Source organism: Megalobrama amblycephala, linkage group LG1 (genome assembly GCF_018812025.1).
Source record: "Megalobrama amblycephala isolate DHTTF-2021 linkage group LG1, ASM1881202v1, whole genome shotgun sequence".
NCBI lineage: Eukaryota > Metazoa > Chordata > Actinopteri > Cypriniformes > Xenocyprididae > Megalobrama > Megalobrama amblycephala.
In genome coordinates, this window is record NC_063044.1 from 67,241,684 (window position 1) to 67,254,041 (window position 12,358).

General features: G+C 38.1%; 1 protein-coding gene across 1 annotated transcript; it reads right to left on the reverse strand.

Moving 5' to 3' along the window:
- Positions 1–1,114: 1,114 nt before the first annotated feature.
- LOC125274287 (cytolytic toxin-alpha-like) lies at positions 1,115–10,765 on the reverse strand. The gene is made up of 7 exons (XM_048200579.1): positions 10,581–10,765; positions 9,132–9,252; positions 7,220–7,300; positions 5,391–7,073; positions 4,656–4,721; positions 2,130–2,224; positions 1,115–2,025 (listed from the first exon to the last, which is right to left on the reverse strand). Exons 2-7 carry the CDS (start codon positions 9,235–9,237, stop codon positions 1,687–1,689), a joined length of 2,370 nt encoding a protein of 789 aa, XP_048056536.1. The 5' UTR covers positions 9,238–9,252; positions 10,581–10,765; the 3' UTR covers positions 1,115–1,686.
- Positions 10,766–12,358: the final 1,593 nt, after the last annotated feature.

The following is a 12,358-nucleotide window of genomic DNA, read 5'->3' on the forward strand; positions in this document are numbered from 1 at the left end:
TGGCCCGTTCACCATCCTTCGACAGATCAACCCCGTCACCTACAGACTACAACTCCCTGCACAGTACAAAAGAATTCATCCCACTTTCCACGTGTCACTATTGAAACCTCACCACCCTTCTGTTCTTCCTTCCACAGAACCTGACGTGGCAGCCGCCGAGCCCCCCCTTCCACTCATCCTGGACGATGGAACTGCTTACGTGGTGCGAGAGATCCTGGACTCCCGGCGCCGTGGTGGTCTCTTAGAATACCTGGTGGATTGGGAAGGCTATGGCCCCGAGGAACGCTCATGGGTCCCCAAGAATGATATCCTTGATCCTACTCTGTTACAGACTTTCCACACCAACCACCCAGACAGACCTGCCCCACGACCTCGAGGACGACCACCACGACGTCGGGGTCCTCGGCCCTCAGGAGCGGGCCGTGGGAGGGGGGGTACTGTCACAGACACGTCAGGTTCCACCTCACTCCCTTACCCACGCACCCAATCACCGGAGTACTGATCACCGCCACCTGCAACTCATTATCACCATGATCACCTCACTACTTAAGCCCCACACTCACACACACACATTGTCCGGTCTCGTTCGTTATACACAAGTTGTATGCTTACCTCAAGGACTCCCAAAACGATACTTACCTGTCTCCATACTCTCCATCGTCTCCCGGTCTCCTCGTGTCTCTACCTACCTGTGTGTGTGAGTGTTCCCGTCTGCCAGCTCCAACGCCTTCATCTGCAACATAAACAAAGGACAGTATTACCTCTCTTTCATCTCCAAGTTCATCTTATCCATCATTGCATTTACCTGTTGCTCTGCTGATTGTCTCAATAAACCCCCAAACTGCTTCTACATCTGTCTCCGGTGTCTATACTGTAACAGAAACACGTTGATGGAGTTTGTTTTTGTTGGTTGTGTTTTGCTCCTTTTCTGCTGATTATTGAACTTCTTGTCTGTATCACAGAATAAACAAGTGGACTAGAGGAGACCAGTGCTTCATAATTCATTTTAATTAAACGATTTCTGGGTCTGCTAATTTTCTTTGGCTCTTCTTGCAGACACACCATTAATACACACTGTTATATAACTAAAGAATGAACATTTGTGAGCAACAGCTTGCATAAAGCCCCCTGAAGATAAGCTTTTTATTGTCACTGAACATCAAGAGTTTTTGTACTTCCACAAGGTACAGAATGGAATAAATGAAATATAAAGATGGACAAATGAACCAGAATAAGATGCTATACAGTACATTGTTCTCTCTTACAAACCCCCAAATATAATCACTATTTATTCATTAACTCAGATTTGATGTGTTTAATTTGTCAATTGTTAATGGAGTTACTTGTTTGTGGTTCCATTTACCTGGAAATCAAAAATGTTATAACAGTTGATACTAGAAAACATAAAATATTTCTGATTGACTCAAATCTGATGTTTTTTTACTCTTAAAATCCGAGTATACATTTAAAAAAGTATATGATTGCTGTTCAGATGTTATTTGGATTAGCATTATAAAGATCAGGGGCCGTATTCACAAAATGTTTTATCTTACCACTAAGAGCTCTCCTAAATGGCAGTAAAAGTTCTTAGCTAAGAGTTTTCTCTTAAAATCTATTCCCAAAGCTGCTGAGACAAACTTTTACTAAGGAATAGAGAGAAGTCTTACATACTTATAAAGCTGGAGGCTAAGTGCAGTAGAAACCCAGAGCATCAATTACATCTCCACTTCTCCCTTTAATGCCGTAACAATTTCCTGATCCAACATTAAGGTTCACAGCCTCACCCAGTTCAGCACATTTGATAGACATTGTTAATTTTTCACCATCTCTTTCAACCACAAATTCCAAACCGCCAAAACTGTTACCTTGCCTATTTGGCCACATTGTTGCACTTAAAATTTTATCGTATAAGAAAAATTGAAAAACTGCTGTTTCATGTCCTGCTATTCTGCCAACTTTAGTCCTCTGGTCTTCCTGGAAAATCACTTCTATTGTGTTCAGTGATGCCACGTTATTTGAATTGAGCTGTGGAACAAACATATTTAATGTGAATAAAATAACTAAATGATAAAAATGAGATAAAATACAGGAAAAGATGATAAAATAGAATGAAAACAATCTTTACGCACATCGTAAGATATTCTGATCTCCTGAATCCTGTCGTATGAAGCGGACTTAAAGGAGAATTCATCACCACGTGTCCCGCCCACAATCTCAGTTTCTGCTGTGGAAAGAATTAAGATCATTCAAAAAACAGGCTAGATTCACACAGCGTTAGAATATAGTTTTTAGTTCTTTTTTTTTTTAGATCCCCAAGCAGCATTGATGCATTGGTGGCCCATGTGATCAATCCCTTTGAACGAACACACAGCTCAAGCTTGATTTAAATCACACAATGCCCTATTCTTGTTTCCCTTTTTTGTCACTGATTTAAAGGATTAGTTCACTTTTAAATAAACTTTGGCTGATAAATTACTCACCCCCATGTCATCCAAGATGTTCATGTCTTTCTTTCTTCAGTCAAAAAGAAATTAAGGTTTTTGATGAAAACATTCCAGGATTTTTCTCCATATAGTGGACTTCAATGGGCACCAAACGATTCAAGGTCCAAATGACAGTTTCAGTGCAGCTTCAAAGAGCTTTAAAAGATACCAGACGATACCAGGCGATGAATAAGGGTCTTGTCTAGTGAAATGATCGGTCATTTAAAAAAAAGAGTTTAAGTTTTATAAGCACAAATGCTTGCCTTGCTCTGCGATTCGTGTTCATGATGTCACGTAATACGCAGTTACGCTGAAAAGGTCACGCTTGACGTAGCTGGAAGTACCGAGTCAGTGTTTAGAAGTTGAACGTGCAAATACTAAGCCTGCGTCTCAATGTGCATACTATACATCCTAAATAGTATGTGACATTAGTAATATTCAGTACTATTTAGGGCGGATAGGGTGGATAGTATGCACATTGGGATGCAGAGTAAGTCAAACGCCGTTTACAAAAAAAGGTAAAACAACGATGTCGGACGATTTTGAACTTTGAGGAGAAGATGATATGGAGTTTTTCGCCCTGCCCTACCTTTTTGAACCGGAATACACAGAGGAAGAAATAAGGCAGATGGAAGAGACTGCTGCGGCGACACACACCTCTCAAGCATCGGGCAGACGAAGATCTAACGAGACGTGGTGGTGCACGTGTGGCAAATGCCAACCACTGCCAACAGAGGAAGAATCTCAATGCTGCCACGACTGGACCATTTCAATCCCGCCATTGGAATCAGTTGGTGAGTCCCTGTTTCCATCTCGCTGCATTACCGGACAAAATGGATTTCCACCGTTACTGAGCAACAGCGTTTTAGAGGTGTTTTTGTTCTGATGGAGAAGGGTATGACAGTCTGAAGGCACTGACAACACAGGATGGAAGAACCATTAGTTGTTTTACCTTTTTTTGTAAATGGCTTTATAAACTTTTAAACACTGACTCGGTATTTCCGACTTTCAACGTAATTGCGTATTACTTGACATCACGAACGGGCAACGCAGAACAGAGCAAGGTGAACATTTGTGTTAAGACCCTTGGGTACTTTATCTTTTCATTTGTCATTGTCTGTGTATACTCTTTCTGTGTGTATAGTCGTGTTTGTGTTCCAGGTGGACGTGGTTTCCAGTTACCGTTCAGGAAACACTGATTGGTCCAACTAAGCACCTGACCTGTACTTAAGGACCACCCCAAACACTCAGCCTTTGCCTTGTGCCTCATTGACTTTGTGCTATCGCCATCGTTCTTTGCTTCCATTGACTTTCTGATTATACTGTTTGTTTCATCATCGTTTGTTTGAGAGTGTCGTGCCAGAGAGATTGTGAGTGTTTGTTTATTGTTACTATTTCTGATTACCCGGTTTATTTGATCTCTGCCTGTTTGACTACACTTATTGAATTCCAAATCTGATTTGTCTGCCAAAAACCCTGTATATACTACTGTAAAAACTATTGTAAATATTATTTTCATTTTAAGGGAAGTAGGGGGTTTGACGCCAATTTATTTGTATCTAAATTTCACTTTGTTTATGGTTAAGGGAGGTAGGTAAGTTAAGTTGTATTTTGTTTTCTTTATTTTTTGGTAAGGTAATTTAGTTTCTAAAAGAAGAGTGCTTTGTTTGTTATTTTGGCTGTGTCTGCCCCTGACGTTCAAACCATTATTTTCATTGTAAAAAAACTTTGTACTGATTTTGGCATCTCTCTGGTATTGAGACTCGCTTCTTTTCTGTTACGGCTGACCCCTAGCGGTCGTAAAAATTTGTGCTTGTAAAACTTAAAATTTTTTATTATTTTTTTTAAATGACCGATCGTTTCGCTAGATAAGACCCTCATTCATCGTCTGGTATCGTTTAAAGCTCTTTGAAGCTGCACTGAAACTGTCATTTGGACCTTGAACCGTTTGGTGCCCATTGAAGTCCATTATATGGAGAAAAATCCTGGAATGTTTTCATCAAAAACCTTCATTTCTTTTTGACTGAAGAAAGAAAGACATGAACATCTTGGATGACATGGGGGTGAGTAATTTATCAGCCAAAGTTTATTTAAAAGTGAACTAATCCTTTAATTCCTCACTATGGGAACACTGTTTGAACTATTAAAAGTCTGTTCTTAAATTCCACAGACATGTGGAGCCCAGATGGGTTTGACCAGGGCTATCTAACTGGGGCACAGCCAGTTTTGTCCACAGCACTGAAGGACAGAGGAACAACAAGAACGAAAAAAGGCAAAACACAAGAACTACAACTGACTTTCAGCCACAGCCTTAGATTAAATCAACTGAAGATAAAAGAAGACATTAAATCACTCAAGATCTCAGCAGAGGAGGATTAAACAACCCCACAAAACTGAAAAGCTCCACTGGAATTGCTTGATAAAGTAGATGTAAATACAGCTAAATGCAAGATGTGCAGCGCCAATTTGCCCTATACATAACATAATGACTGAGAGAACAACAGAATGCTGTGAAATGATTGTGCTTTAGTTGGCCGTGTTTCAGCATGTTGTTATGGGAAAAGCACACAAGACACAACAATTGGTGTAACGCTTTCTGGCTAAAGTTCAAGTTTGCTTGCTTTTGCATCCTTTTATTCGGATAAGTTGTAAATAGGCTAATATTACATTTATGTTGTGCTTATAGTGTATATGATTCATTTCTTATTGGATGTGTCATATAGAATGAGCTTCACCTCATGCAGCTATTCTTCTTTGATTTATTTTTTTTTTTCCGAAAACATTGATGCATTATTGATAATATTGCAGTGATATTTATTCTAGTCATACTTTCATATTTTGATTCTGGCAGCTTGAATACTATATAAGCTGCTATGTGAATGGGAGAGTTTGAAAATCACATCTGTTAATTATTTATAAAGGTGTGTAAATGACACTTGCCTATTGTTGGGGGCGGCTTCAACGTGGGCTGAAACTGTGTGTCTGTCAGTTTCCCATCTTCATACAGATAGATGGAGGAGCCAGCAATGGAGGGATTGGAGATGGCAGAAATAATGCAGCGGATTCTCTTTTCATCTTTATTGGCCACTGCAAACCTCCAGAATTTAGAAAAGTTCTCTCTCATCTTTGTTTCAATATTTAAACCTTTAAACCACTTTGTGAAAGTGTTAGCAGAAATCCCAGTAACACTGTGTTCACTGTGTTCAGTGAACTGCATTGTAGAAGATCCAGTGCCACTCTCACTGTGTTCAGGGAACCGCATTGTAGAAGATCCAGTGCCACTCTCACTGTGTTCAGGGAACCGCATTGTAGAAGATCTAGTGCCACTCTCACTGTGTTCACTGGCCCTCTTTTTAACAGATTTCACAGAAAAAGGTTTACTCGCATTGAGCTCTTTAGACGTGTCAGATTTCACAAACTCCTTCAGGGTTGAAAGATATGGGTCTTCATACTTCAGAGATGTGAAGGTAAAGCTCACCACTTTATCAACATCAGGATCAAATAAGATGGTATCGAGATCAACTGAGTCTACAATACTGATCCCCTGTAGCCTACTGATGTAAAAACTCAAGATGTCAAGTTCAGACTTTGCATCATTTAGCCACTTGTTAAGCTTGTCAGCACTGAATGGGGAGCTCCTGTGCATATTCAGGATGTCTTCCAGAGACTTCTCCTCTTCCTCTCCTCCTCGAATAGCAGGCAAGACCCTACCGACTGCTTCCATAAGCATTGATTTGTATGTGCTAAATGAGTCCTGAAATAATTGCAGCCTCTCTTTGATATCACTGAAAGCATTGGTCAGCGTGTTTCTGATCAGGTCATTGCATGTCCTCTCTGCCTCTCCCAGCTCTTCGACTATATGTTCAGTGTCAGAAATCAGACTTGTGGTAATCTTTCTCTGCAGCTGAGCTGCCTTACTGTTCAATAGATGTAGAGGATAAAGCCAGACTTTTATTGGAACCACATTCTGTGGATTCTTCTTCAGCAGAGTGGGGAGCGTCTTGTATGTCTCTAGGGCCTCCATGTACGTGGTGGGGTTCTGCTCAATTAAGAAGTCTCCATGAAATGTGCAGGAGATCTTCTCAGCCTTTTTCTTTTCATCCTCATTCATTTTTACAGATCCTTTTCCCTCAATGGAAAATGAAGGAATGTTCTTGACCATAACACTCAGATTTCCCTCAATCTCCTGCTTGTTTTCCTCATCTGAAAATGTCCGATCAAACACCATGGCAGCATGAGCTCCATACAGCACTGCTGTGACCACATGAGTTGCAGTTTTCTGGTCGAACACCTGAGGGTAGGTGAAATTGCTCAGCTGGGACATAGTGAGTTGTTCAAATCTTGTGGTTTCACTGTAAAACATTGTAACTCTGGACTGTTGGTTGGAGGATTTGGTGTCACGCAGATACTTGGCAGATCCTCCCACCTCCACAAGCCCCCCCAAGAAACTGGCTTTCAGGGAAGCACTTACCTCCAGGAGGTTGGACTTACTAGAAAGAGAGTCAGAGCTACTGAACTTCAAATCTGTTAGGGGCTTTGGACGACTGTCCAAATTTTCACTCAGTGATTGCTTATCCCACAGAGTAACACCTGAAATGAAAAAAATAGCTTTAATAGTTACTGTATGTATGAGGAAGTGATGTACTGTTGTAAATATGCAGGCATTATAGTTTTGTTACTCAAGGACAGGTAATTGATGATTAGTAAATTAGTAAATTTTTAGGTAGATACACCACCTGGAATGAAGGAATCTGCACGGCAGTCGTAAAGCATACCAAGAGACAGAGGTCTTCCTAGAGCTGCTACTTCCATTGGCCCTGATGTCATGGTTATAATAAAGAAAAACAGTCGATTAGCTTTAGAAATCCATTATAAAAAATATAGCAGCAAGCTAATTGCACTACAAAATGTGTTCAGGTGTAATACAGGATTAAGCTAACAACCGTCCAATAAACACACAAAATCATAAAAAATGCAGAATTTTTTTAATGTAAAGACAGCTCGTTTTATTATTTTTGTTCAACAAGCAATTTAGGATCATACTAGGTAAGATTTAAATCACAGAACCTCTGAGACCCAAGCCAGCACTTTCCATGCTACACCACCAGGCTGATGAAAATGAAGTATAGTAACAAAAGACAAGGCACCAATTATTGTAGTGGTGTTTGGTCACACGCCACTTAAGTTGAGTGTGAGATTGTCAGATCACTGCTTGTCAGAGGTGTCCAATCAAAAAAGATCTGATCTGTGCAAGTTTGCAATGGTGTAATTTTGTCAAAACCGACTGGTTTTCAGTGGTGGATGATAACTATGTATCATTCATAACTAAGTATAACTGAATTCAGAATTCTGAGCAAACACCTCACTGTCTCAAGGGTGTAAGTTGCAACGACTGGATCGATCAAACACACAAGTTAATCTTCACAACCCCTGACCTATAAAGACTCTGTGATGTCTGGCTTCCCCACTGAGAACTATCACCCTTCTGCTTCACTCATACACTTCAAAGATACTTGGGAAATTGGCTGTTCTCAAAACAATACAGCATAGAAATGGAATCCTTTCCACTAATTCACTGACAAATCTGTGTAAATGAATGAACATGCATTTCCTCAGTACATTTTGGGTATTATTACTGTTTGTATATTGTTCTTCTGTATATTGTATAGTGTTATTCATGCCTGATGATAGAACTACTAGACAATGTAGTCATCTAGATGGTGTCTCATATCAAAATACTTGTTGTTTAATGATTCACACTTTGGTGGACATCACCATCTCATAGAATTCATTGTATGTTTGTTATATTTATCAGAGTATTCCAGCTTACTCCCCTCATGTAAATGTGTTCACTTTCAAACAAAGAAACTCCTTCAAGCCATGTGCAACTTCCTCGACCACAGAGTCAAATTAGCAACGCAAGTTTGTCATTATTTCTTCAGAAGATATTGATTACAACTTCAGCACCATCGGACTGAATTTCTCCCGAGACTGCATATCCGGATACTCTTCAACAGCTAAAGCATTTTCAAGTACTGTATATTTAAAAGCGATTTAGTATTAAGTTGTTAACCCCTTTGTGCTTTATAGTGAGAAACTGATGGTTCTTCCAGCTGGTTAAATTACTCTTTTCATAGCTCCATTCCTCTGTTATGCTATGCTTTCATTCACTTCCACTTTCTCACTTCCCATGTATGCATGATTTGTTTGTATGCATGTGTTTAGTTTAGTTATGTGTTCATGATTGAGTTAAAACTTTTGTGCACATTCTTGTGAGTTGATTCTGAGTTCAGTCGATTAACTGATCCAAATTTGTTTATTTATAAAGAGTTATGATTATTTCTTCATATTTACATTTTTGGGCTATTTTGTACAAAGTTTTAGGTAAAAAAAGAGAAACATTTAAAATAATGCAAATTATTCCCCCACTGCTGAACAGTTTCAAAACAAAACTAGTTTGCATAACAGTCTTCTTAAAATGTTATTCATCTAACCCTGTGATTTTTATTTTGATTGTCAACACTTTTTCCCCTCATTTTTTGCTATACAGCATTTTGTTTTTTCCCCACTTGTTTGTGCAAAACAATCTGTACTGTGATATTACTGATCTCTACACAGTTACATTTTGTAACACAATTCACACCTTACCTTGAGTCTCTGATTGGCTTTGGTCTTTTTCAGCATTCACCACAGTTAGGGTTGCCAGCCATATACATGCACATAAGTAAATGAAGTTTGGCTGCTTCAGGTACATTGTAAGCAGGTAGACCTGTTTGAATGGAAGTCACAGGAGAAGATGCCTCAGTGTCCTGAATAAACTGCCTTTGTGTTGAAAATATGGTGGCACAATATATTGATCATAACTGATATTTAAAAATGAAATACTGATATCATGTTAACACTACATATAAGGGTCTGAATACTTATGTAAATGTGTTATATGTTCTTCTGGTCCCACTTTATATTAAGTGGCCTTAACTACTATGTACTTACATCAAAAAATAAGTACAATGTACTTACTGGGTTCATATTGAATTGCAAAACACTTTTGCTGCTATTGATGTGGATACGGGTAAGGTTAGGGAAAGCTTTGGTGGTATGGGTATGTTTAAGGGTAGGGGTAAGGGTTTAGGGATGGGTCAACAGTGTAATTATAAATGTAATTACAGAAATTAATTACAGATGTAATTACATGCAGGTGTTTTTAAAATATAAGTACAATGTAAAAACATGTATGTACACAATAAGTGCATTGTATCAAATGATTAATTTAAATGTAAGTACATAGTAGTTAAGGCCACTTAATATAAAGTGGGACTGTTCTTTTTAATAAATTTCTAAAATTCTGTTTTCACTTTGTCTTTATTAGGTACTGAGTGTAGATTAATGACAAAAAATAAATAAATGAATAAATAAATAATAATAATAAAATTAATTTTTAAACGATTGTAGTACCAGGCTGTTTTTTTCTGAAAACAAGACAATATTTTTTACTTGTCTAGAAAATGCTTCTTGATTTAAGAATTTTTAGATATTTGGACAAGAAACACAACAAAAACTAACAAAAAATCTAAGTAAGAAAAGGATTTTTGCAGCGTAATACTATGTTTCTGTCTTTTTTTCTAGTTGGGTGGGGGTATGGAGTCAATGATGTAGAAGTGGGCGTTGATCTTCTACAGAGGCAGTATTTTGGTAGCTTAGTCTCAATAAAAGCTGTTTTTGGACTAACGAGAAAGTGTCAAGTTTGACCTTATGGCTTTATTCATTGTACCACAGGTTTCATGAAAAAAACAACAACAACAACTTACTTTATAATACAATACAAATAACCTTAGTCATTTCATTCTCTCAAAATAAGGATGTATATTTAATTAATTGTTTAAACAAATCCAATTTTAAGTAAATAAAAGGCATTCTTTCCTTTAGTTCATTTGCAATCTACTGATGATTTCTAAATGAAATAATAATAATATATATACATAAAAAAAAACTTTTCTATAAATCACCCGTGATCACATCTGAATTCAGTGAATTGTATCTTGACAGCACATTCACACTAACATCACCAGTTCATATATATTTTAAATGTTGAATTACCTGGAGTCTCTGTGTGTCCTTTGGAAAGTTCAGAGCTGAAATCTTCTGCTAATGTCTTCAGCTGAAGTCTGAAGCTCACTGGATTTCTGTAGTGATATTTATACTGAGAAAAAACTGCCCTTTACCCTCATGGACCCAGAGTCTGCTGGCCCCCGTGATGAGATTTTAGATCAGCGCCCCCACTGGCACACCACAGCATTGTGAGCTTACTGTCATTCATGTTTGGCTAAGACCTTTTGTGGTCTTTATGACTGCACACATCTGGACTTCTTTGTGGCAAAGAAGTGAAAGAAAGCAACAATAATAAAATTGTCATTCAGTATAACATATAATTGAACATTATATTGATCATACAAGTATACAAACATTGATCATGTGTGATGGGCTCCAGAAATATCTGCACCTTTGGTAAAATATAAACTGACTATTAATGTATGAATTTATGAGTTTTTGCCACTTCTTCTCAAAGTATTTCATTCAAAATATTCACAAAAATTTACTGCATAAATAAAATAACTATGTAAAAATGTGGATAAAAAGTTTTTTTTTTTTTTTTTTTTTTAAATGTGGTAAAATTATTGTCTAGTTGGGTCTTGGGTTCACAAAGTCACCAAAAGTATGATCAGACCTCACATATATAACCACAATATATATAATATATTATAATTGTCAAGATCACCAATGGGAGTGCCCGTGATTTCCACCAGAGGGCACTCCACCCTGGACACAGTACTATATATAGGTACTGTCTGTGTTGCTCCTCCAGTAGGCAGAGTACTGTATATGAGTGAGGTGGATTTTCCTCAATTCTAAAAGCATTTTGTAAGCAATCTGTTGTTTTTCAAGGTTTCTATAGATACCGCAACATACTTACTTTGAATTCTTTTCCCCCATTCATTCTCTATTACCCCCCACAAAACTCACGGCACACTTTAGGGGCTCTGTTGATTCTCTATGAGCTGAAGGGAAGCACGAGACACGCGGACTCCCCGCTGTAACTTTACCTGCAGGTGTCGCTGTTAGACAGTGTTCCCTTAGAAAAATGAGTGACTTTTACACTTTTTAATGACACATTTTGTTATATTTGCGTTGTTTTATTTTTAAAACAGAGATTATTTTCTCATCCTAATTTTTTGAGGAGGCACTGCCTCCTCGGAGGAAACACCCCATATATATATATATATATATATATGGGTCAAAGATGAGACGTCTAAATTTGTTGTCCAAAGGCCATTAATTTAACATAAAAAGATAAATAGGTGTAAATATAATATTAAATCACTTAACACTTGTGTTGCAAATTATTAAATTAAGGGAATTATTGAGCTCTAAAGTGTCAAAATGTCATTCAGTGTAACTGTCCGGATTAAAATTCAAATGACAAAAGTGTTTTTAATTGTAGAAATTCATCCTAAAAATATAAATGAACACCCATGGTGTTACGGTGTAGGTTGTGGAGGAGACGAGGCGTTCACGGACTTCAGCAAAACAGGGTATTTATTACCACGAAGGAGACAAACAACCATTACACACTTGAAACAACAATAGATCAGACAAGGAGTGCAGGGAGTGAGTCCATTATAAAGGGTGTGCAGATGATGAAGTCCAGGTGCAGGTGATAAGTGATGATAGGGAGATGACAAGGAAGTGAGTGCAGGTGTGGAAACAAGGAGGATGATGGGTAATGGAGTCCGGGAACAAAGGGAACTGTGACACATGGCATAATTGTGCTGGTGTTTGCAGCAATATATAGAACAATGGGCAACATACTGCATCTA